At 38.3% G+C, this 26576-nt stretch overlaps 1 protein-coding gene across 2 annotated transcripts in view; it reads left to right on the forward strand.

The window, feature by feature from the left end:
* The window catches only part of ehhadh (enoyl-CoA, hydratase/3-hydroxyacyl CoA dehydrogenase), a 35678-nt gene extending 17408 nt beyond the window's left edge, over nt 1-18270 (forward strand). For both annotated transcript variants that reach the window (XM_006636720.3, XM_015359154.2), the window contains 2 exons: nt 5442-5783; nt 16203-18270. In XM_006636720.3, coding sequence (XP_006636783.2) covers nt 5442-5783; nt 16203-17455 — 1595 coding nt within the window. In that variant the 3' untranslated portion in view covers nt 17456-18270. The remainder of the gene's footprint in view (nt 1-5441; nt 5784-16202) is intronic.
* The last annotated feature ends 8306 nt before the right edge of the window (nt 18271-26576 follow it).

Here is a 26576-nt window from a genome sequence, read left to right on the forward strand (position 1 = left end):
CGATTCTGAATATTCTGTTTGACTTTAATTTTCTGATTTTCCCTTCCTGGTGCTTTGACCTGATCTTTGTCTTGCTCTGAGCACAAGCTTGGACTATTGACTACTCTTTTAGTAAACCCTCCACTGTACCACTGTGGGTGCTTTAACTTCTGCATTATTGACCATGATATTATACACTAGCTTTACCAACCCTGTATGCGCTCCCATACCACTCTGTGCTCACTCCTTCTCCAGTCTCTGCACCCCAGTTGGTGAGAACAGCAACATTACACATATAGCTTTGCACTTTATGCACCATTGAGGTCCAGCATCAACCACTTGGGAAATATGCAGTAATCATTAGATTTAAGCAGATCCACTACAGAGCAAATAAGTTAGAACTAGGTACAGTAGGACCAGGGTGGAAAATATCCAGGACACTGGGGTTATCAACTCTTCTCTTTTCATGGAATCTATAATACCCAAATCATTAGAAGCTCAGTTTAACCTTAGTGGATGGTACCTCTTACACTGTGGCACCGTACTGTATGTCTGGTCACCATAATTGGGCAGTGGATTGGAAATTCTGGTCCAGAGAAAAGAGCGCCATCTAGTGGGCGACCGGAACCATTTAGAGCAACAACCTCCTTTTTATTGGAGGTCTCCCGTCCCAGTACTGACCATGCCCATCCTTGCTTAGCTCCTGAGATTTGATGAGATTAAGTTACAAGATGGTAACGCTGCACAGCAGCCATTGTCTTATCATTTATTGTATATATTTTTCTTCTTTCTGCTTCATCTCAAAGCACGTGATGAGCAGAGCAATCATAGTATTGGATACCTTGGCTCTGAAAGTTATTAAATTAGGAAATTGTATTCTTCTTTTTATAAATTGTATTTTTCACACTTCCCTATACAGCTTGCAATGACCTACAGACCTACAGTATACCCATTGCTTGCTTGGATAGGCTCTGGTGCCCCTACAACCCTACATTCGGTAAAGCAGTTAGAAAATGGATGGATGACCTACAGTATAAGTCAAAACATTAAAGCAAATTTTATCATGGAATCCAAATGGTCATATTAAATATTTGGGTTGCTGTACTGAATATAACATAATACATAGCAATAAATACATGAGGAACAGAATTAGTAAAAAACAATAGCTATGGTTAAAATTGTACAGTTCCATTTAGCTATGAAATATACTGTAGCTTTCTTGTCAGGCACTTAGAACACTGCATTTTAACTATAGTCCTTTTGTACAGATGCAGCCATACTGCAAAGAACATGCCACCCAACACCTTTTTATGTTTTCAAATAATCTGATGGAGGACTGCAATATTTTGTAAAACAGCCAGATGGTGCAGTGAATTCTTAACATACCATGTGTCTGTGCAGTAAAGTATTAACGCATTAGTGCTTTCTTAAGCTAGCCATACTGTACAGTAACACTACCATAATTTGTTACTTTTATTAAATTTAGTATACATAATTATTAGGATTTGTGCATGAATAGTACTTTATGATCATTTTATTTTAGATTTTGTTTGTAAAACATGTTATAAATAGTGGCTTGAAAAACACATCATATCAAAAGAGCTCAGTAGTTTTGAATGACTCAAAGGATGACTTAGAATGGTTGCATACTGTAAAAGGTGAAAGATGTATACAATATGAGAAACCAGAATACCTCGTCAGTTTGAGAGATTGCTTGTTCAGTAGAAGAATTCTTGCCTGTCGAACGGCAAGGTTCGAATCCTGGCCAATGACAAGCCCCATGGGGATAATCTTGAATTTCATTTTATATTGACATTTTTATTGATTTTATATATCACAATGTGTTAAATATTAAATTAATATTAGAAAATAAAAAAAACATTCAAAAAGGGGGTCCCATGTGAATTCCTTCTGCATGTGTGATAGTGACAATAGATTAAAGCGTTTGGGAGTTTTTCACCTACTGTAGGTAGAAAATGCAAAAAACTGAACTAGAAACTGTAGATGAATTCAGTAATGGATTTGGAAATGTTCATGATAACACATTATCACACAAGGTGAAAAGATATCACTAATTTAGCAGTAAGACTGTTGTTAAAATAAAAAGCTGTATTAGAGAACATGTTGTAATGTATTTGTTGTGTTTTAAATGATCAGTTCATATACAGTATACAGTAATGTGAATTCCTTCTGCATGTGTGATAGTGACAATAGATAAAAGCGTTTGGGAGTTTTTCACCTACTGTAGGTAGAAAATGCAAAAAACTGAACTAGAAACTGTAGATGAATTCAGTAATGGATTTGGAAATGTTCATGATAACACATTATCACACAAGGTGAAAAGATATCACTAATTTAGCAGTAAGACTGTTGTTAAAATAAAAAGCTGTATTAGAGAACATGTTGTTCTAATGACTTCTTTTTTCTCATCTTCTCCGATCAAAGTCGGTAAGAAAGGGGAGGAGGGAGATTGTTGCATAACATTGCTAATCTTAAAAGTTTATTTTCTTTTTAATACCACTTTCTTATTTTAAATTTTACTTGTTAAAAATCATTATACATAGTGGCTTTAATGATTAATTTTATAAAAGCAAACCTCAGTTGTTCTGTTTAAAGGCATCATTAAATTCTTATTCTCTCTGAACAACTGGTAGAACTGTTTTTACTCCTGCCATTTACAATATTCACATTTTGCTAACTCATTAATGTTCATTCAGTGTTATTAATTTTTTTTTTTAATATTTAACTAATAAGTAAACTAATAAAACTAATAATAAATTCCTTGGCCGGGAATTGAACCCAGGACCCTAGCATCACAACTTGACCGAGTTCAGGAATTCAGTGCAGCTATGTAAATATGTTATATTTAAAATAATAAATTAATATTGTTAATGTCCCTTATTTTCGTGATTCCATATTAGTATTACATATTAAGTGGATTTAACGAAGAAGGACAAAAGATTAAATGAAGCTAATGTTTTCATAACATCTAGCGCACCACAGTTGCCACCTATTGAGCTTTTTTAGACAGTCAAAATTCTTTGGGCAGTATAACATGGTGTGGTAAAGTAATTTTTCCACATTAATGCGTTTTGGTGCAAAGTTTCTGAGCAACAAGTGCTTCTGTACCTTAGCTTTGTATTCTTGTTAGTAGGAGGCCAAGTGACTGCTGTTCAGCACTGATGGTACCTTTTTAAGTGTAGAATCCATGACCCACTTTTCTCCTGTATCTGAGGGCTGAATATGGAACAGATTCAATAAAATGTTATGGATTTAAGTTTACACAGCTCTGTGTAATCTTGTAAGAAGGGACAAAGAGTCAAATGAAGAAACATAAACGGCCTTTTAACAAGGTTAAGAAAGACATTGATCCACATTATTTTCTTCAGCTAGTGTGCTGATCTCATCTTGTCTGATGTGTTTGCAGAGATTGATGGGTATCCAGGAATCTCTCTTGGTTTCCTTTCTCCTGCTCAAAATGTAGGTGTTTATGCAACCAGGATAAAACTGTTCCTATACTGAAAATTCACATTGTCTCAAAAGTCACACTACTTTTTCTTCATTTGATAATATTATCTTCAGTACTACTGTCTTTTTTTTTAACTGTAAGCAAAAAGTCTTGGAAGATAAATAGAAAGTCAAAAAACTGTCTGAAGGTATGTGTGATCACTCAGAGGCTTGTGCAGCGTAAAGCAACATTAGACACTATTATGGAATTGATCGGTTTAAAGTGCAAAGAACAAATTTAATTAAAGCAAACTAAGAAATACACTAAAATAAGTGATAATTCCATTCACGTTGGAATTTAAAGAATAATTTCACAGTTTTTCCAAGTTTTCTTGATCAAAAAGCTGCTTAACCTGACTACAATTGCGGAAAGTACATACTGTAACTCTTCTTTCCCCTGGACAGGGCATGTGTCCATTGCTGGTTCTATACATTTTTTTCTGCCTTTAAATTAAATTAAAGTTTTGAACAAAGCTGTCAAATGTTGTTTAACCATTTTCACTACTGTTTCCTTTATGAACAGGACAACTGGCAACATATATACAGGCCCACCTCTTTTTCATTCTGTGAGTTCATTATCAAATCATTTTTTATCTGAGTTTTTCAAACTCTAAATAACCTCCCCGGTCAAACAAAAGTTACAGTGTGACTGATCATATAAAGATCATGTAAAGACCTTCACCTGGTTGCACTCTATTTACAAATCTCAGATGTACCAGTTAATCAACTTTCCTGCAATAGTGCTTCTCAGCTGGCTGTGTGCCACTGGGTAGGTTTGAAGTTTTAACCTTATAGAACAGCAGAATTGCCTGGCACCTGTGTGTGTTAACAGCTGGGACAGCTCCAGTCCTTTGTTTGATGTCCTAGGCATACTTGTGCATGTCTTCGGTCATTATTACTACTGCTAGTAACTCAACTCACAACTGGCAACCCACTGAAGCTAAGCAGGTGTGAACCTAGTCAGTACCTGGATGGGAGACCTCCTGGGAAAAACTAAGGTTGCTGCTGGAAGTTCACCCTGCGGCCCACGTGGGTCCTAATGCCCCAGTATAGTGACGGGGACACTATACTGTAAACAAGCGCCGTCCTACGGATGAGACGTAAAACCGAGGTCCTGACTCTCTGTGGTCATTAAAAATCCCAGGGATTAAGAGTAGGGGTGTAACCCCAGCATCCTGGCCAAATTGGTCCCATTGGCCCTTACCAATCATGGCCTCCTAATAATCCCCATCTATGAACTGGCTTCATTACTCTGCTCTCCTCCCCACTGATAGCTGATGTGTGGTGAGCGTTCTGGCGCACTATGCCTGCCGTTGCATCATCCAGGTGGATGCTGCACGTTGGTGGTGGTGGAGGGGAGTCCCCATTACCTGTAAAGCGCTTTGAGTGGTGTGTCCAGAAAAGCACTATATAAGTGTAAGCAAGTATTATTATTATTATTATTATTATTATTATGCAAACTGATTATCAGTTGAGGCTTGCCAGTATTTGAGAGGAAATTAAACATTCAAAAGAACTAACACAACAGGCTTTTACTAGTGATTTGGACATTAAATAGTTTTTTAGAAACAGTTATGGAAACCTAACCTGAATTGAAACTTGAGTACATGCTCAGAAAATAAGTTATCCAGCTCCAGGAAAGCTACCAGACAATTGTGTGCTTTTATATGACAAAACTGTAAAGTAAACAAGATAGTAAACTCCAATGAAAGGGCTCAATATTTATTTTTCTTTTCATTGGGTGCCACTTGAGTGCACTGAAGCATGTTGTAAGGCAACATCTTTGCATTGACTTTTACCTTATATTTGTAACAGGTTTTGTGTGACAAGTGGTCCTTGTTTCTGTGCAATGTGTAGGCATAAAACTATAAGTTCAAATTGTAGTATTAGAGATAGGCCAGTGTGTTTTAGATGTGTGGTGACATTGTGAGCCAAGATTTGTTTTTTTCTTGCAGGCCATCCCTTGGGCCCTCGGAGGGTGAGCTCATGGCCGGTTCACTGCCCACCAGACTTGGGTCGTCTGTTGGAGGAAGCTCTGACGAGGATCAGACAGAGCTCACGAGGGGCCATGGCGCCCGTGGCCTGTGTGCAGGCCCTGAGGGCAGCAGCAACTCTGTCCTTCACCCAGGGCATGGAGATGGAGAAGGCACTGATGGCCACCCTATTTAACTCTGGCCAGGCCCGTGCACTGCAGTACCTCCATTTTGCCCAGAGAGCTGTGGGGAAATGGAGCATGCCCAGTGGAGCATGCTGGCACAACACCAAGCCCAGACCTTTCCACAAGGCAGGTGTCATAGGTAGGTGAGAAAACATTCACTGCACATAAAACCTGTGGGATCTTATTTTCTAGTGAGATTGTGTTTCCTGAAATCAGAGGACCGTGCTGTTTTTTTATTGAGTCATGATGCACACCTAGGATACCAGGTATTTATGTTGAATAACTGTAATGACCCAATCAAGCACTTTAAAAAAAAGAAGTGTTAAGTCTAGTCATATTGTCCTTTTATATGCTCCCCCCAAAAGGAATCCATACAGGCAAACATGCATGACATTTAAAAGAATATATCTATTATTTTTATAGTATACCCACCCAATTTGGAATCTCTAGCTGTGTCTTTACATCTTGTGAATAAACTCTGTAGCAACGTGAGAATAATGAGACAGTGCAGACAAGCTCCTTTGAGCCACCCACCATTTGAGCTATTCAGCTTTTGAGAATTACAAGCTCAACAGTGACTGATTGGACTCACCTCAATGATGTTATCATTACTAACCTGTAGGCACCCAGGAAATCATAGTGGTAATACTTTAACCTGAAGAAAAGAGCCCGGACTAATACTAACCTAGTTCATTAAAGGACCATTGAAACGTGGGAAATCCATAATACGTTGAGCTATTGACATTATCAAGGACTTAAATGTGCAACATTTAAGTCTTCAAGCGATTGGGGATGCTAATACATGTGTTGGTGAACTTCTACCGCTGCACCATCGAGAGCGTCCTCACCAACAGGATCACCGTGTGGTATGGCAACACCTCTTTGCGAGAAAGAAAGGCACCGCAGAGAATGGTCAATATGGCCCAGAAGATCATCGGTAGCGGTCTCACCGAGATTAAACAGCTCTATGAGGACCGCTGCCGTGGTAGAATTCTGTCCATCACAGAGGACAGTCACCACCCCGGGCATGAGCTCTTCACCCCACTGCCCTCAGGCAAGAGATATAAGAGCATACGGACACTGACCACTAGATTTTTCAATAGCTTCTATCCACAAGCAGTGAAACTGGCGAACACATTTAGCCATCCCCCTCGGACCACACCTACACCATCAACATCTACCTCTTTATGATTTCTTATCTATTGCACATCTCCAGTCATTGTTTACATTCAAACTGTCTACATGTTTACTTGCACATTGTCTATTGTTTGTTTGTATATTGTCTTGATGCACTGTTTGCACTTTGTTTTGTTTTTTACACTTGTTTTACAATCAAGAGACTTTCTGTAAGTAAGAATTCCATTGTACCAGTATTGGTTACATATGGCAATAAAGTTCAAGTTCAAGTTCAACGTCTGGATCGTACAAACCAATCTTTTCTTAGAAGGAGCAGCTCACTGGCTGAGCAGCTAAGGACCCCCCCAAATTTACATATTGTTAACCTAATATTGTTGAAATATCTTATATTGATAAATGTGTTAAATTCCTGAGAAAACTGAACAACTGCATTAGATCTAGTAGTTAATTTATAGCCTGTGCAGTTATGATCTCTTCAGTCAGCTGAGTTACTTTGAACTTTGAGGTTTCACTTTGATTAGACAGACATATTCAGACCTTTACACAGTTTTAACATTACTGCTTTAAACTTACAGATATGTCACTTTGAAGTAGAAATTAATATTAAAAAAAAACATCCTACTCTACACCTTCACAGCAAGAAAACAGACAGAAAATAATAGATAATATTAAAGAAAAATGTCATAATTGCATAAATATTGAAATCCTTTCATTTATTTAGGTGCACAAATGTACTGTACCTTAACGAGCCATGCAGTTAGTTGAGAGGCCTTGGTCTGTTCTCAATAATAGTGGCAAAAGGTTTTGTAGTGGTACAAGACTAAATTAGTTATTTTTTCATCTTAAATGCAGTGTCTTCCCATTTTGAAAGTGTCTGTGTTAAAAGAGAATTTATGTTTACCCACCTATTAATCTACCTTATCTTGGTCATGGAAATATACTGTACAAACCTTATTTCATGATGTGGTAACTTTTGCTGGAATCGGATTCAATGGATTAACTTTTTTGAAAGCTTTTGAAGCTACAGCCTAGATCTTGCAAAGCTTAAGTGAAACCTCAAAAGACCATAAAATACCTTTCCCTGTGGTTAGATTTAGACAAGATGGTCAAGATGCAGCCACTGAAGCAAAGGGTGAACATAGACATACCCATAAAATGACTTCATTGCCTGCTGTCAGGTTGGTAATATGTGCTCAAGCATCAAAGATTACATTTATTTGAACTGAAATGTGTATGAAATTGCTTTTAAATGGCTGGGGTATACTAACATTGTTTCATTATAAATTATACCCACTTCCCAGGTTATATATGGGTTGCGCAAGTCTTTAGCCTTGATTTTATTGAAGTTGGAAGTGACCTTTTTTTAGTTGTTGCATGAGCACACATATCAAATTACACTTCATAACATTGCAATGATCCTCCCTAATTTCAAGATATTTATACATATTATCCTAATATTTCAACACCAAATATAGCATACACATAATATACAGTACAGTACAGAAATAAAACTTTGGAGAGAATTATATTATAACAAATTTATAATACACTTAATTAAACATTTAAGTAACCTAAACTGTACTGTTCAGTAATTAAACACAAAATAAAATATTGGAAATAAAAAAATAATAAAGTCACTTACTAGTTTGTTGATATGATTGCAATAATACAATAACTGACTTTCTGGTCTTGAGACTGTGTTTGGAGTTTCTGACACTGCTCTCAAATGGTTCAAGTCTTCCCTCACTGATCGTTGTCACTTTGTCTCTCTTGGGGGATTAAGGTCTGAAATTGGACCCGTTAAGCCTGATGTTCCTCAGGGCTTGATACTTGGCCCCTTACTTTTCAACATTTACATGTTCCCACTTGGTCAACTTTTAAGATCATATGGCATCAACTGTCATTTCTATGCTGACGATACTCAAATCTACATCCATCCCAAACCTGACACTGATGTGGCTGTCTCTATTCTATCTAATTGCATCTCTGACATAAAACTATGGATGACTTAAAATTTCTATAATCTAAACTGTGACAAGACTGAAGTCTTGCTTATCCCCCATCATCTCTGTAAAGCCAATGCTGTAATCCTATCTGTGGATGGTACTTAAGCTTCAGTCTAAATTGAAAAACTTGGAGGTAATATTTGATTCAGACTTGACATTCGACCCACATGTGCAGCATATTGTCAAAACATCTTTCTTTCACCTCAGAAATATTGCTGGACTATGTTATCACTAACTGTAGCTGAAAAGCTGATCAACACATTTGTCTTCTCCCGAATCTGGAGAATTCTCCCTAAATCCACATTGAATAAACTCCAGGATATCCAAACTTCGGCAGCCAGAATTCTGACCAGGTGTAGTGCAAGTGATCACATTACTCCTATCCTGGAGTCCTTGCACTGGCTTCCTGTCAAGTTTCGTGTAGACTTCAAAATCCTCATGCTCACCTAATTCTGGTCTCCTGTCTGTCCCCCAAGCCTGTCTATAATAATAATAATTAATAATAATAATTGCTTCCACTTATATAGCACTTTTCTGGACACTCCACTCAAACGCTTTACAGGTAATGGGAACTCCCCTCCACCACCACCAATGTGCAGCATCCACCTGGATGATGCGACGGCAGCCATAGTGCGCCAGAACACTCACTACACATCAGCTATTAGTGGGGAGGAGAACAGAGTGATGAAGCCAGTTCATAGAGGGGGTTTATTAGGAGGCCATGATTGGTAAGGGCCAATGGGAATTTTGGCCAGGATGCTGGGGTTACACACCTACTCTTTTCGAGAAACGCCCTGGGATTTTTAATGACCACAGAGAGTCAGGACCTCGGTTTTACGTCTCATTCGAAGGACAGCGCCTTTTTTACAGTATAGTCTCCCCATCACTATACTGGGGCATTAGGACACACATAGACCGCAGGGTGAGCACCCCCTACTGGTCACACTAACACCACTTCCAGCAGCAACCTTAGTTTTTCCCAGGAGCTCTTCCATCCAGGTACTGACCAGTCTCACAACTGCTGAGCTTCAGTGGGTTGCCAGTTGTGAGTTGTTCATGGATTAACAAATTGGAGCATTTGTAACAGTCATTAGGGATTCATTTTGCACTTCAGTCTCTCTTTGTTTTAATTTCATAGAGTCAACACTCTGTGGTTGACAGGACCTTCTCCTGTTATTCCCGTAAGCTGGAACTCTCTCCCCAAGGATATCGGAGAGTCACTTCTCTAAACTCCTTCAAATCCAGACCCAAAATCTTCTTCTTTAGAAAAGCTTTTACTTAACTGGTTCTGTTCTTTACCCTTCTGCACCTACTGTATTTAGTCCCACCATCTATTGTCTCCTCTAAATGTGTGTTCTCATCATGCATATATTATGTATTTTTTATTGTTGTTGTCATTCTATAAAGCGCTTTGAGAAGTCACCTTTAGAGGTGCTATATAAAATAAAGTTTATTATTTTATTATTAATAATAATGGTTACTCATGATTTCCAATGAAAACAAAAAGAGATTGAAGTGCAAAATGGATCTCTGATGACCTTTACAAATGCTCCAGTTTATTAATCCATGAACGAAACATACTTGATTGCTTGCTCTTTATTTAACATAAACATTCCAGAACCCAAGAATTGTCTTATGGTAAGCATGGGTTTTTACCTAAAGGTGAATTTATATAAGGCATGTTATATGACCTGGGGAGAGGGTAAACAAATAACAAATTAAAAAACATATTTCATATGTACCATTTTTGTTGCTTGTTGCTTGAGTGTATTGTATGACATCAAACTAAATCTTAAAGCACAAAAGAACAACTTTAATGTAAAAAGTGAAATTGTTTAAGACCACATTATTGGTTAAAAACTAAAGTTTTCTATTTCTCCTTCTTGTCTGAATGCATCTTGAGCTCCAGGAAAACAGGCTTGATCCTTGGTCATGTCGCTAACCGACTGTGACTGGGATTTCCCAAGATGTGGCACTTGCTGTTGGTAGGATAGGAGTAGTTGACAGGGCTTTCTCACTCCCAGCAACTCCTAAGCCCTTCTGGGTGCTTACAGAGATCAGGTTCTGTCAGTGTCAGATGTGTCTCTCATCCAATTGCACCTCAAGTACATGTCTGTGAATTTATATGAAAAAGTCTTTTGTCAGTCTTTAAAGTAAATAACTAAAGAACAAGTCTTAACCTTGCAGGCATCCTTAAAGATCAGTGTAATTACTGAATTAAGTTCAAAAGAGCCAATATCACATTCTAATAGCTGGCTAACTGATTATTTTTTGTAATCCCATTTGCTCAATGGAATGTTGCTGACTGTAGGTTTGGTATTTAAATTTGGCAGCTGGGTTGAAAGTTTAGTTTATTTCACGTCTAGATCTTTTTTATTTGTGTCTGCGTGTTAATATTTTTAACAAGCAGCATGGGGCAGCTAATGAGAACACTAATCTTACTCTTCACTGTCCACATCCACCATTTACACCAGCAGCTCTAGTGTCTAGTAAAGAGTTAAAGCAGCAGCTTGTTTTTGTTTCAGTTCCAGTCATACGCATAGCTTCCAGTCAGCACAGTCAGTCGGTGTCCTGCACTCAGCACAAGATGCCTTCACCCTCAGACTGACCTCTTTTCCCACATGCCCAGCATTCCTCCTTTGGCACTCACATCTACCAAACCACCTGCTCAGTTTTGAACTGAAAATAAACAAATGCAGAAGTCTGCAGTTGTATTTCAGTATAATTTCCTTGTACCATCACTGTAAAAGGTTGTCTTATACCTTTAAGCATGATAATGAGTGTAAGTATTCTAATAACTATTTTTTCTGAGATGTTCAGGGAGGTGTCCTTTGTGTTATGTTTCTGAATGAAGTGACGGTATTCTTCTGGTGAAGGATCCGAGGATAGCGGCAGGATGAGGAGTGGTGTCTGCTCTCCTCTCTTGTTTTGTACCTATTGCGGCTCCCCTCTGCTGTAGATGGATGATTGTTTTATTATTAATCCAGTGAACTGAGCCTACAGAGCATCTCAGTCTTGTCTCATAGGGGGGAAGCATTGTCTGCTCATTGCTTTGTAGGGCCGGATGCGCTCATGGCAAGGAGAGAGAAAGACAGTGCAGAAGAGATGTGATAGGCAGGGGGTGATGAGTGCCAAAATGACAGCCTGTGCCTTGACACAGTGGGCACAGAACCTGCCCTTTGCTTTAATTTTTTCTTCTTTATGCTTATTTTGTGCTTGCCAGTGTCATATGCATCCGAGCAGTGTTTGGGGAAAACATTGAGAATCGCCCCAGGCATTTTAGGCAAACATTTATGTAAAATGCAGCATCAGCGGGCTGCATCAGAGAAATAATGAAAGAAAAGTGTTTTTGACAGCAAGACACTTGTTTTGGCCAATATACTCTGAGGCAGATCTGAGTGCCCCAAGTTAACAGTACTATAACATGTCTCATCAAGGGAACAGTGACATGCTGATCTTCTAAAACATTTTAGTTTAGTTTCCAGAGCTGTGAAAATCTGTGTTTGTAGTTGATGCATAAAATGACTGTTGTTTTAGAAACAATCCCATTGGCAGATGTTATAAATGAAGATGTAACTATGTTTCAGATTGTGCCCCAGAGTGTGTACCATAAAAACAAGAAATATGTAGGTATTATTTTTTAAAAAATAATCACTATTCCAGGCAGGAGCAGATATCTTCAGGTCTGCCTGCTGAAAATGTCTTTAGACTTTTAGGTTTGGGTAACAATTTGATTTCTGGTCAATGGTAAGCTCAGCTGCTACTACGAATTGGCTTATCTTAATTCCCAGACATGAATTCCTCCATAGTACAGATCTAGCACTTAATGGTAGGACCAGGGAAGGGCACTTAGTAATAGGTAAGACGAGCTCCAATCATTTTGCTGCCAGCATGCCTGGGATTCATCCAGTTCCACCGTCTTTTCATTTCATGAGTTCTGCTTGGAAAAGAAAAGGGAGGAACTAATAAATTTTGGTCTGTGTGGAGACATGCTTTTATAGTACATTTGATTTTAAAATGCCTTTGCCTAAGCTGTGTTTTATAGCGTAGCAGCTCTTTGTTAATGTAAACAAATAATTCAGAAAGGCCTCATCAATTCACCAACTGCTTCCCTGGGCTGCTTATTATATTACAAATCACGCCATAAACGAAGCTAGAAAACAACACTAGGAAAACCAAAAATGGCACTTTTAGCTTTAAAACTAGACAAAGAAATAAACAATTGGTTAATTCAATATTCTGCATTAAGTCATCAAGATAAAATGAGAACACAGAAAGACTAATTTCTCTCCATGAGGATTGCCTGAAATTAAGTCTCTGCATTTACACCTTTGAGAATAAGTTGTGCTGTGTTAACAGTTCTGTATAAATGTCTCTTATTGCTCTTCTAAACAGCAGGCTGCCTGGCAGTATAAAGCAGAACAGGATCACAAAATAAGAGACATTTAAACAAAGGTACAAGCAGAGTTATCTTAATGTGCGATGTGTGTCCATCACTCCATCTACCTCTCTTCTAGAGTAATAGAAGACGTTTATTGAATTGGTTTTATGCAGTTATGATACTGAAAATGTTCCATATACATTTTCATTTGTTAATTCCATCTCATTAAACCGCATGTAGAAAACGTCCATCTAATTCTGCAAAGAAAGCAATGAATGTGCTTCAGTTTCAAGGGCTTGCAGCTCTCTTTGCAAAACCTATAGACATACCCTGCTACAATATTGAGATTTTTTCCACTGGCATTACAAAACCTGATCTTACAGTTGAGATACAAATTACGTTTGAACAAACTGCTCATTTAAGCCTTGCTTTCTTCCTGATGCAGTGTTATTGCTGCTGCATTGAGATTGAGTTTTGGAAAGATTTTCATACTGGATTATGGAAGAAGGGGATGGTTTCTAGTAGTTTCATGTCAGTTTAGTTTTGTCTTGTTTTTAGTTGAGAAATTTAACTAATTTGTCTAAGGTTATTCTGCAGCTGTCCTGACAGTAGAGTGACATAACCTAGCTTTTGAACATTGTACTCTTATTCTTCAAAAGACTGCCTGAAAAAGACCCACTCATCAGATGAAAGAAAGTACCCCAAGAATATTTAACTAATCATATACTGTGCAACCTACAGAAAAAACTAGTACTGTAGATCACTTAAGTGTATTTTAATGTATTCTGTTTATGTCTCTTATAATTTTGCTGCCACCATAAATGTGGCTACAAATAATACCACTTAATAATAATCTGTCTTGAATTACATCCATTAAGATTCCTATACCCTTTAATTTTATTTTTCCGATGTACAACACATCCCTTTGATATGGATGTTTCTGTATTTAATTTAACAATTGGAAATAAGGCTTACACTGTATAATAGCTTAAATATTTGAGGCTTCTCCTTGGAGAGTTTTTTTGTGGGGGGGTTGACAAAACTCATGACTGGAGGTAAGTTTAGGTGAATTGAGGCTTTTTTTACTTTTATTTCACCAAACTAAGGTTTTCCTTTAGGCAATTATGTTCTGCTTCCCTGCAGTCCTCTGTGGATTTCTCTTCTTTAGTTTTCAAGCTGTTCCTCAATCAGATATGAGCAAATCGCTTTGCTGGTACAACAGGCAATAACTTGACCTTTTTACTTCCATTCCCCATTGAAAATAAAATGCACTCCTTCCTGATGAAGTTGCCAGAAAAGCATTCCTGTGTTTACATGCAAGCCTGAGGCATCATGTTTTTAAGGTTCATTGGTCCAAATCACCACTTAATCTTGCATCACTGAATTGTCTCTGGAAAAGCTCTTGCAACTTGAAAACTGCTTCTTCAGTTCTGGAAAAAAACATCATATGGATTCCTTGCAAATATGCAGGAGCAAGAGACCCTCAGCCAAGTGCTTTTCAGGTCCTCAGGAAAACTTTTATGCTATGAGTAATTTACAAGAGCATTTGAGGTCAGTTCTTTAAGACTAACAGTCTGCTGGAGGAAAAGATGTTTGATTTGTTTACTTGAGCTACAATGCAATGACAGGCAACCTTCACACATTTAGGATATGTGATGGTTCAGATTCAGAAAAGAACAACCTGTCCACAAATTGCCACATCCAAGCATGTCTCTTTTGGCAGTTTCTGTCAGCCAAAAGGCTTTTTTTGCACCTACCTGCTGCAAAGCACAGTTACTTGGCTTTGGGATTTAGAATTGGGAATGGATTGAATTTTGGAATCTTTGCTTCTTTGCTACTCATCATTGAATGACTGAAATGATCTTGAACAACATAGTCAACTGTGTAATTAAAGATAAAATAAGCAGTTAAAGAACAGCAGAAAATTCTGTTATGGGAATTTCATCCAATCTGTACTAACTTCTTATCTATATCCTGTAAAGGTATACAGGTAGACACTTAACACGATAATACTAAATACACAAAAGTTACCTGATATACATGTAGTGTAGTAGTGTTATGTTGACCAGCAACAAAATATAAATCCTACAGGATGTGTACAAGTATTTTACAATCTTTAGCAGTGCTAGTGGCTGATATTAAGTATGAATTTATTCTGAATAGATGTGTTTTTAGATTGTTATGCCAATTTAGGATTAAGTAATGGAAGAGCAAAAATCTTTGATAGAAAATGTTTCAGATAAAATTCAGTTTTAATTGCTTTAAATCTGTGATGTCACCCTGATTCTTATATGTTAACACAATGTCTGCAGATATTGGGGTATTAGCAATGTAACAGTGTTTCTATAATGTTGTTATAGTGCATCTCTTTATTACAGACATTCTTTGTTTAGCGTGACTGGTGTGAAGTTGAAACCTGCAAATGAATAGAGAGGATTAGAAGTATATGAGTCTGTCATTGTGAGAAAGGGGAAGGTGTGAACCTAGTTTCAGGATAGTTTTGGTTTTAGATGTACTTCTGCAATAGAAGTTAAGAAACCCTTCTTTGAGAATGCAGACGGAGAGATCAGTGTGATCATGACCATTAGAGATTAAATGAGAAACTATAGGCTTGGAGAAATCTTTGATCCTCACAGCCCTAACATGTTCTCTGAAGTGGTCTCTGAGTCTCCTTCCAGTTTCCCCGTTGTAGAAAGCTGGGCATTTTGCAGGTGATATGTATTCATATGATATGAATGCTTCATATGATATGTGATATGTACCTGCAAATACATATCTAACACCACACTCATTCAAGGGCTCTCAGGACAATTCCAGATCACTCAGATGACATCTTGTACCTCCGGCAACCTTATTTACTGCATCTCTTGCAGAAATGACCATTTTTTGTGTTTCCTTTCTTCTCTTTTCAGCATGGATTAAACCTTTACCTGTTCCTTTGCAGCCTATGCATGCTGAGGTGGCTACCTACTTGAACTAGGTTTAAAATGTACATTTAATAACGGATATAATACTGTATCTGTTCTTTCTACAGGGCTAGGAACCATGGGGAAGGGGATTGCTGTTTCCCTGATTAGAGCAGGTATCTCGGTCATTGCTGTGGAAATGGGGGAGAAACAGCTTGAGGTGGGGAGGAAGGCTGTCAATGCCATGGTGGAACGAAACGGAAGGAAACTAGGAAAGGCACCAGCATTGGCGCTCATCGACTTTACCCTCAACCTCCAGGACCTGTGTGACGCTGACCTGGTGATTGAAGCCGTCTTTGAGGACATGAATCTGAAGAAACAGATCTTCAGGGAGCTGTCTTCAGTCTGCAGGCCCAGTGCCTTGCTATGCAGCAACACCTCTGGGCTGGATATTGATGAGATTGCCTCTGTGACTTGCAGGCCTGAACTGGTGGTTGGAACACATTTCTTTGCTCCAGCTCATGTGATGAAATTGCTGGAGGTTGTCCGTGGATCTCGCACCTCCCCTGTGACGGTGGCAACAGCAATGCAGCTGGGAAAGCAGCTTGACAAGATTGGAGTCTTGGTGGGCAATTGCTCAGGTTTTGTAGGAAACCGCATGTTGAGGCCTTACACAGAGCAAGCATACTTCCTCCTGGAAGAAGGAGCCAGGCCAGAGCAAGTTGATCAGGTAGTGGAAGAGTTTGGCTTTGCCATGGGCATTTTCAAGATGAGTGACCTTTCAGGACTGGATGTGGGATGGAGGGTGCGGAAGGAACTTGGGCTGACAGGTCTCATACTACCCTCTGGAGCAGCACCACGCATCCGATCAGGACACAGGTATAGCCCTCTCCCAGATATCCTGTGTGAGAAAGGGCGGTTTGGCCAGAAGTCAGGTTGGGGCTGGTACTTGTATGACAAGCCAGGAGGCAGAGTTGCCACACCTGATCCATGGCTTGAGACCTTCTTGGAAGAGTACAGAAATATACATGGCATCCGTGCACGCCGCATTGACCCCCAGGAGATCCTGGAGCGTTGTCTCTACTCTCTCATCAATGAGGGCTTTTGCATCTTGGAAGAAGGGATTGCAGCAATGCCAGAGGACATTGATGCCATCTATGTGTTTGGTTACAGTTGGCCAAGACATAGGGGGGGGCCCATGTTCTATGCAAGTATGGTGGGGCTGCCCAGAGTGCTAGAGAAGCTGGAGCATTACCATCAGGCTCACCCTGACGTTCCCCAGCTAGAACCCAGTGGCCTGCTGAGGAAGCTGGTTGCCAGTGGGAGCCCTCCGATCCAGCAGTGGGGACAGGTGATCAAGAAACATAGAAGTCACCTTTAAAAGACGCACCTGTGGAAAAGGTCTCAGCTATTTGGTTCATTATGGGATAATGCGGGCACAATTGAACTACATTTAGAGATTCATAAGAAGCTTATCTTCTGAGAAAGCCTTCATGTTTGCTTTAGCCTTTCCTTAATGACTACAGTATACTTTACTTTTGTATTCAGCTACATTAAACAATTGCTTGATTTATGCTTTGTGGTAATTGGGGAATTTACATTAACCAGTGCACACCACACCATTAGCACAGATTTAAACTCTGTGGTTGTTTTTTTTCATTTTTATTGCGTTTCAAAATAATTTGACCATGAGTAGTCTGACCTGTGATACTTTATATCTGAGGTGTTTGAAGCCAACAAATGCCCCCTCCACAACAAAGAACAAGATATTGTTTCTGAAACAGAGGACATATTGAGTTGGAAGCAAAGAATTAACAGAGCGGGCATCATTTTTAAATCACATGTTTAATCACAGAATAAAATTATTTCAATGATGTTTTTCAAAGTTAAATGTATTATAAACACAATTAAAGCTTGCTATAAAATTCTTTTAAATGCATTAAATGCTATTAAAGCTTGATTTATATTTGATGAAAAATACTAAGTTACTTAGTTAACTGAAACTGATAATAATTCTGTGCCATAGTATATTTTGGGCACTTTCATTTACCTGAAATGTGATTACCTGTACTTTTTTCCTAATATGATATATATTTAACAATGCACTTTATAGCGTGAATCTGAAATACATGTGAGATTGTGAAATCATGTGAAAGAGCAGTGTATAAAAGAAAAATAAATCAATTGTTTTGTTTAGCTTTGATTTTTCTTTAACTGCTAAATGATTGAAATTGAGTGGCATACGGGGAAGCTGTAGATGGCTTTGGATAAGCATTTTAAGTACACAAATCTAAATTCAGGTCGCCTTTACTTGTGAACAAGACCCAGTGTTTAACAATGTGGTTGAGTTTAAGTACCTTGGAGTCTTCTTGTTCATGAGTGAGGGTAGCAGGGATCGTGAGAAAGACCAGCGGATTGGTACAGCACCTGCAATAGTGCAGTAATGTACAGTACCTAACCATAGCAGTGAAGCAGCAGTTGAGTTTTCAAGGTGAAGCTCTTGGTTGTCCAGTAGATCTGCACTCCCATCCTCGCCTATAGTCACAAGCTTTGGGTAGTGACCGAAAGAATGAGAATGGGTACAAGTGGCAGAGATGAAGTTTCTCCATATGGCTGCTGGGGTCGGCACTCTGAGAGGACCCTGGAGTAGTGGTTGCTCCTCTGGATTAAGAGCCAGTTGAGGTGGTTTGGGAATCTGGTGAGGATGCCTCCCAGGCGCCGCCTTCTGGAAACAGCCCACTGCGAAGAGACCCTATGAGACCCTATTTCCCTGTCATCTTTAGTTTTGCTATTATTGCCTTAATAAGTTTATTAGTAGATGGTGGAGGAAGATGAAGGCTGAACTGTGATCTGTCTCTTGGACCACCATTTCGGAATTATCAGAAGGATGTCTTCCACTGGTCAAATGTAACAACTACAAGAGATCCTTGGGAAGAATTACATTGGCTACATTGGTAAGTAGAAGAGGAAACAATAAGGATAAGTGAACAACAGGAATTCCTCTATAGTAAGCAAATGCATGCAACTGAGTTTGATTTAATCTAAATTGAAAAGTATTTGAAAATGTATATCTTTATTCATGTAATTCAGGACTTCATTAGGACTGACTACTTTAGACAATTGTTATTTTTTTTAGTGTTTAATATAATATTCTATGTTTCACAAATGATGTACAATGAGGAGGAAAATGGGAACAACAAAGCCACTTAGTTGGGGGCGGGGCCACCACAAGTAAGGCATGCTAGCATCTGGAATTCACTAGAAGGGATGTGACATCATTCTTCAATTAACTAAACTCAATCAACTCAATCAATCGAGATTAGATCAATTCAAGTCAATCAGCTCATCACCTGGTTAATGGATGTGGAACACGCTGTCTCAGGTCATTCACTGTCATTCTAGAATATCCCATAAATGCCATCTGCTAGGTGTTTGCCCAGTGTTGAACTTTATCTGAATCATTTGTAAATTAATTTGGTGTGTCTACAATGTTTCTAATCAGTCTGTTATAATTTGCAAACTTGGCTAGTTTACTATTTCAGAATGTAATAATTAATATCAATTAGGAAGATCACTGGTCCCTTGGGTACTCCACTAATCACAGTACATTACCTCTTAAGAAAGTCATTATGTGGTTCTGTAATGTTGTGGAGCACATTTTCCTGGCATGATTTGGGTGCACTTATTAACTTAGAAGACAAGGTCAGTGCTAATCACTATTTAAAGGTACTGGGTGATCATCTTCATCGAATGTTTCTTTCCAGCAGGGAGGGGTGTCTTCCAATATTACAGACCCATCCACAGAGCATGTGTGGTCACCCAATGTTTTGATGAGCATGGCACTGATCTTATCCATATGTCATGGTCTTAGTCACCAGACCAATTGCATATGTATGGGATTTTCTTGAATTACACCTGAGACAGCATTTTCCACCTCCATCAACCAGGCTTGAGTTGGAAAAGATAGTCCCCCATTCCTCCTGCTGGTAAACTCTTTGTCATTGAAAATGAGTGGGGTTTCCCAACACCCTATTAAGGAATAACACACCCAGTTTCCATTATTCTGTCCACTAGCTGTAAATTGTTTTGTTAATACCCTTTTTTTTCTAGGGGGTACTTTGGCATTTATGGATTTACATATAATTAGGTTACAGTACTTTTTTCATAAAATTATTTGAAATGCTCTCTGTAGTCACCCAGTTTGACCTTTAGCCAGATTGGTGAGTTAAATTTACATTTTCAAATCAAAGAAAAATCATTTAGATGGCTTCTCTTTTCTCTTCCTCCAGGGCATCTGTTCATCTGTCTCCAGCCATTTACACTATAAACCTTTCATTTATTGACTTTATTGACAAATATTTAAAATTAATAATCATCTTTCCAATTATGGATAGGGGCATAAAAAGTGGTTTACAAAATGAAATTAAATTGTGGTTTGCTTTATGTTGCCTTTAGTACCCATTTCTAAAACCCAAAGAGTTTTCTAAGCATGATGATATACAGTATTGCATTTAGTTATTTTTTCCAAAGGAATGTTTCTGTTAAGAGTTTTTAGTGTATTGATTTTTTATCCCCATGGAATTCTGTATTTCCTCTCTATTTATTTGAAGTTTCCTGAAATGTGTATAATTCATTCTGGGAATCGCTGCCTTAAATTAGTTACCAATGGAGAAGTCACAGATAAATTGTAACAGAAACTGAAATACACTGAAACATAAAAAATGTTAGAGGAATGGAAAGAATTCTTCTGCATCTTTAAGGATCAAACTTAAAACTAAAATGTCACCTAACTCAATCAAGATGATTTTTTAGGAACTGAACAATCAGATCTGCATGTAGCTAGGACAAAATTATATTATGGGGGGGGGGGGGGGGTTAGTTTTCCTCGCATATACTGGGATAGGAAACTGTGACTACAAATGTTAAGGCTCAAATGTTTGAAAGCCCTTGTTTTTATCTGCTTTTTTCAAGTTACAAAGACAAGCTATTGTAGAAGAGAGATACATTGTTGTCAGGTGTATTCCTAAGAGAAATAGACTAGTGTGAATTAGTTTCAAATTAATTTGAGAAATTAAGAAATCTAATAATGAAAAATAAATTAATTTTGAAAAAGTTTAGAAGGGTATATTGTGTATAAATTACTCAAGTTCGTAGGGCAAGTATGTATATACAGTTGCTTCAGGGCAAATGACATGATAAAGTTCGACTTAAAGAAAGCTTTTGATGAACTACATGAAAGGCTAATCCTCAAATGTAATAGCTTCAGAAGTCCATCCAAAATAATGTGTGCAGATGGATAGGAATGATTAAAAAGCATACAGTAAAGACAACTAATAAGGAGAATTAGCTCACACTAGAGTTACTGTAAGTTATTTGTGGCAAACCACAAGGATCGATTCTAGTTTTTTCTGATGTATGTCAGAGATCTAGACTATGGTACAGTGAGTAAACCTGTTAGTTTACTGATACAACAAGACTGTAAAAAGGCTTAGACCATTATCCAGGACAGGGCAGACACTTTGCAAATTAAATTGAACTTTATAAGTGCAAGTTAAAACACACAGGGAAGCAAAAATTGAAATTCAAATTCATATTTAGACACATGACTTTATTTAGTCAGTGTAGGGAAACAATAAAGAAGCCCAACAAAGTGTATGAATATATTGTAGGATATAATTCACATTAAGGGAGATCATTTTAAAAGTTCTCTCATTCTTGACATATACTGTAAATTATCTTTATTTTATACAGATCATTTTAGACACATCATCTCAAGGGTCTTTACAATAAAACAACTAAAACAAAAACACTAAAGACAAATATTATTGAGTGTATTAAACAAAAATCAGAAATCAGGAGGAGTGCAGGACCTTGCAACACAAATTAAACAAATTAAATTTAGAGCCATCTAAGACTTAAAAGAGGAGACACATCTTTTCAAAGAAATGTGAAAAGTAGGAGTCTACAACTTATAGGATGTGAATGAAGCTGACTGGGTAATCCTTTAAGAAAAGGATAGATGGGATTGAAACATTAAGCAACTACTAATTATAACCAGATGAGATATGTCCTCCTTGTGTTTCTAATTTCAGTTGGTACACTCGCCATTGTGCCGTACATGGGGCACAAACAATTTGTAGAGTGCATATGTGCAGTATGGCTACTGAAAGCTGAATTACACGTGATGTTGAATAATTAATTACTTAAAAAATAATTTGCAATTATGGGATGTATTGAAGGTGGGCAGGAGGAAGAGTACAGAAGACTGATGAACAACTTTGTTGAGTGGTGTGGGGAGAACCACCTGCAAATTAACGTGGTAAAGACGAAGGAGTTGATGATAGACTTCAGGAAGAAGAGGGTCCAACCTACTCCTGTCTGCATCCATCGGAGTGACGTGGAGATAGTGGACTCATACAAGTATTGATGATAGACTGGAATGGACTAAGAACACAGAAGCCATCTACATGAAGGGCCAGAGCTGACTTTACTTCTTGAGGAGGCTCAAGTCCTTCAATGTGTGTAGTAAGATGCGTCATATGTTCTATCAGTCTGTTATAGCGAGTGCCATTTTCTACGCGGTGGTGTGCTGGGGCTCTGGGATTAGAGCAGGGGATGCCAACAAGTTGAACAAGTTAATCAAAAGAGCAAGTACTGTCATTGGGTCTGATCTGGACCCCGTGGAGCTAGTGGCTGAGAGGAGAATGATGTCCAAATTAATGGCCATCATGGACCACGTCTCCCGTCAGCTCTATGACATGTTTGTCAGAATACAGAGCAAGTTCAGCAATAGACTGATCCAACCATGGTGTGACATGGAGCTCTACAGAAGGTCATTCTTTCCTTCTAGCATGAGACTTTACAACTCATCCATTGTGTGTCTGGGCAGGGGCAACATTGACCTGTTTTTGGATTAAACATGAATTCCCTGTTGACGGCTGTGTTTTCTGTTTACAACTGATGTGCAATATATTTATAATGTGCAATACATCATCCTGTGTACTGTACATTCTGGTTTGTTTTGTATCTTCTGTACTGTGTGCAATTCTGTATACTCCATTTTTTACTGCACTACTTCTCACTGTACTTACTGTAGTGTATTGTTGTATTATTGTATCATTTCGTTACACTGTGCTGTGTTGACTGTGCCAGGCTGCCGTTGCACTGCAATTTCCCTCATGGGATTAAGTATCTACGTATCTATTGCCAGCCATATGACTGGCAATGCAACAGACTCGGATGAGAATCTCTTGCAGTTGCAGTTGCTTACAGGCATTCCTGTGAAACCTACAACATAGCATACCCTTAAGCTTGACATCTTGTATTCACACGAGTTTCCTGAAAAATTAAGATAATGTGTCAATAAAAAAAGGCACAGTGGCAGACTGAAAGTAATAAGAATAAAAAGACATGTAAGGCTAATAGCAGAATCAAGCCTGTTGAACTGAAAGGTGAGTCAATTTTCTGAGACTGGGACAGACTCCCCACAGAACCCAAGGATGATGAAAAAAATAGAAGCTAAATTGATATTCATCTAGTGATGGTCTGGAGGGTGGATAGGAGCTTCCTTGAGAGGAAGCTTGTGGTGGGGAGTGGGGAGCGGTGAGCATCCAGCCCTCTCACTGGATGCCAGCGTTGGGGGCCCAAGAGGGCTGGGGCCCTGTCACATATCAGCACCGGGCGTTGGGGCCAGCAGGATTGTGAACGAGGAGTCCAGGCCCAATGCAGTCAGAAAGATATAAAATGGTTGAAAAGCTGGGACTGTAGGTGAGAAAGGCATAGAGAAGAGGGATTGCAGAAAAGGGGAAGAGGGATGGGGGAGAGCAGAGATGGCAGGCACAGCTATTCTGGGGCAAGATTTTAACAGGCAAGAATGTTAAAATAGGGCATAAAATAGCTAATCTATCTCATTAATAGCTACTCTACCTCATTAGGCATGTCTTCCAGAGTGGAGCAGTGGTTTGGTTTTGGACTTGTAACAATTGGTTTCTGAGTTCTGATCCTAGATGGGATTCGCAGCTGTGACTTGAGCACAGTGTATCATTTTGGTTGTTCCAGAAAAAATGCTCTGCTATATAAATCATTTGCTTTCACGGCTGCAATTATAAACAGTTTTCTTTGCAATTTAGCTACCTCCTTTATTAAAAAAAGGCTATGATAGGCTATGGTTGATTTTAGGTCAATATTGCAACACAATACATTTTTTGCTGTCCTACAATGCCCAGCAATAAACTTCATTAAAAAATGAAGAAGACGAATACACAGAGACAATTTCTCTGTGAGTGGAGACACAGGTAGGCATTGAATGTCTATTAAATGGTTAAAATTCATAAGCCGTATAATTAATTTAAATTTCAGTTTTATTAAAAAGCACAAATAATGGGCAATGTCTGATGTTTTAATATTGCTAAAAAAGACTTCAGTTATGCTTTACTTCTCTGATGAGAAACAAAAAACATTCACATGATTTTAAAAACCAATCAAATTGTGCTCATTCCCCCCTTTTAATTATTTTAACCTGCTTGTACATACTGCACACAGAACACAGTATTTTGAAATGTTAATTTTCTGCTTTGGAATGTCCGTTTATCCCATTCTATAACATACAGTTCTTAATTCTGAAGAGTGCTAAAGCTTTAAAATGAAATCCCGTTTGAGCTCATATAACAAGTTTATGAATCTGATTTACCTCTTGAAATAAAGGGTGATACATAGCAAAACCTCATCCTGGCCAGTAAAAACAGGTGCTGGCGTGTGTATCAATTGTTTATAGATGCTTGTTTAATCCATTTGGAATCAGCACTTCAGAGACAAGCAAATATGGGCATGCCAATTTCTAATACAAAATCATTGCAAATGGGTTTTCTTTCAACTCGGGTCTGATTTAAAAGCAGAGGCCAGAACCAGTTTTCAGAGTAAATCATGCATGGAAGAGAGAATAGCATCAGATAGCATTTTCTTCTGTTGTCTGTAGAAATAAATTAGGTAGATGTCATTCTAGTATCTTCCTTTCACAAGGGCTCCTCTAGACTGTGTGAATTTAGATACTAGAATCCAATCTCAGACCTTCCTCAGGGCTTTATATGATATGGTTCCAATATTCAGAAAGATTGGGATCTAAGGAAACTGTATGACTTAGTCTGAAGAAAGCCAAGGGCAAAATAAGAAGCCCTATTAATGGTAGTGCATTTAACCAGTTGATAAAAATTCACTTTAATGTTTAATGCACAGCTTTGCTTCAAGGAATTCTCTTATAAAATATTGTGACACAGCTCCCATTTGATTTTCAAGGATTTTCATTAATCTGTTTACTTGATTCATATTTCTTTCACCTGAACTTCTACTTACTGAATCATTTCCAGCCTTTGTCATATCTGCATGTGATCATAACACAGGAATTTTCTTTTATAATTTCTCCACAAAATGCTGTAACATTTACAGTAACAAACTGAGTGGCAGATGTTGTTACCAGACTTCACATACCAATGATTTCAGTCTTTCAGATGGAATATTAAACCTATTTCCAGACACCTTGTGAATTTAAGATGCTATGGCAATATTCTAATATTACTATATGTGGTGATACTCAACCCATTGAACACAGAGGAGGTGTTCTTGTTCGATTCCAACATATTTGCTAAATAACTCTTGAATTCCGCTCTTTGTTAAATGGGTTAAGTAAGTTTTCATTTTTTCACCTGATCAGTTGATTTTCTTGATTAAAATGGTTGTTTGCATACAGTAAGTGGGTGTAGCAGTTTATAGGTATTTGATCATTTTGTATAATTTAATCCCGCTAGAACTAAGGAGTTAAAATTGTGTGAAATTGTAACATGGACTAGACCTCATTTAGAATATTGGGTACAATTTTTGTTACCTTCGCTGCAGAATCAGACCACAGAAGAGCAACAACAGTAGATACATTCTGGTGCAGATTACAGAAGATTACAAGAAAGTTAAAACCCTCAAATGCATTTACAGAGTCAGCCTACCTGTAATGTACTTACAAATAAGATCACTTTATTAGCCATATACTGTATAATTTCTTGCATTAAGCATTTCTTTTCACATACCCCAGTTTGCTCTCCATAAGACACACAGATGGGTAGAGAGAAGCTTGGGGGCAGAGCACAGGACAACCATTAATACAGCACCCCTTGAGCAGTTGGAATTAAGGGCCTTGCTCAGGTACCCAATGGAGTAGGATTCCTCTGCCAGCTGGGGGATTTGAACCAGCAACTTTCCAGCCACAGGGGCAGATCCTTAGTCACAGTGCCACCACTCCACCCATAACCACAGTACAAAAATAAACAGTGGAACTTGAACCAGGGAATACTGGCATAGTGAAAACTTTTTACGCAAAGGGTTGAGGGAGTATGGAACACAGTATCTTTCCAGAAACAGCAGGATCAGCTCCTTGGACCAACTAAACAGTCTGGTTGGGCTGAATGGCCTCCTCTCATTTGTAATTCTTCTTATGTTCTCAGTTCTGCTCATATTAT

This window comes from Lepisosteus oculatus, chromosome 12, assembly GCF_040954835.1.
Source record: "Lepisosteus oculatus isolate fLepOcu1 chromosome 12, fLepOcu1.hap2, whole genome shotgun sequence".
Lineage (NCBI taxonomy): Eukaryota > Metazoa > Chordata > Actinopteri > Semionotiformes > Lepisosteidae > Lepisosteus > Lepisosteus oculatus.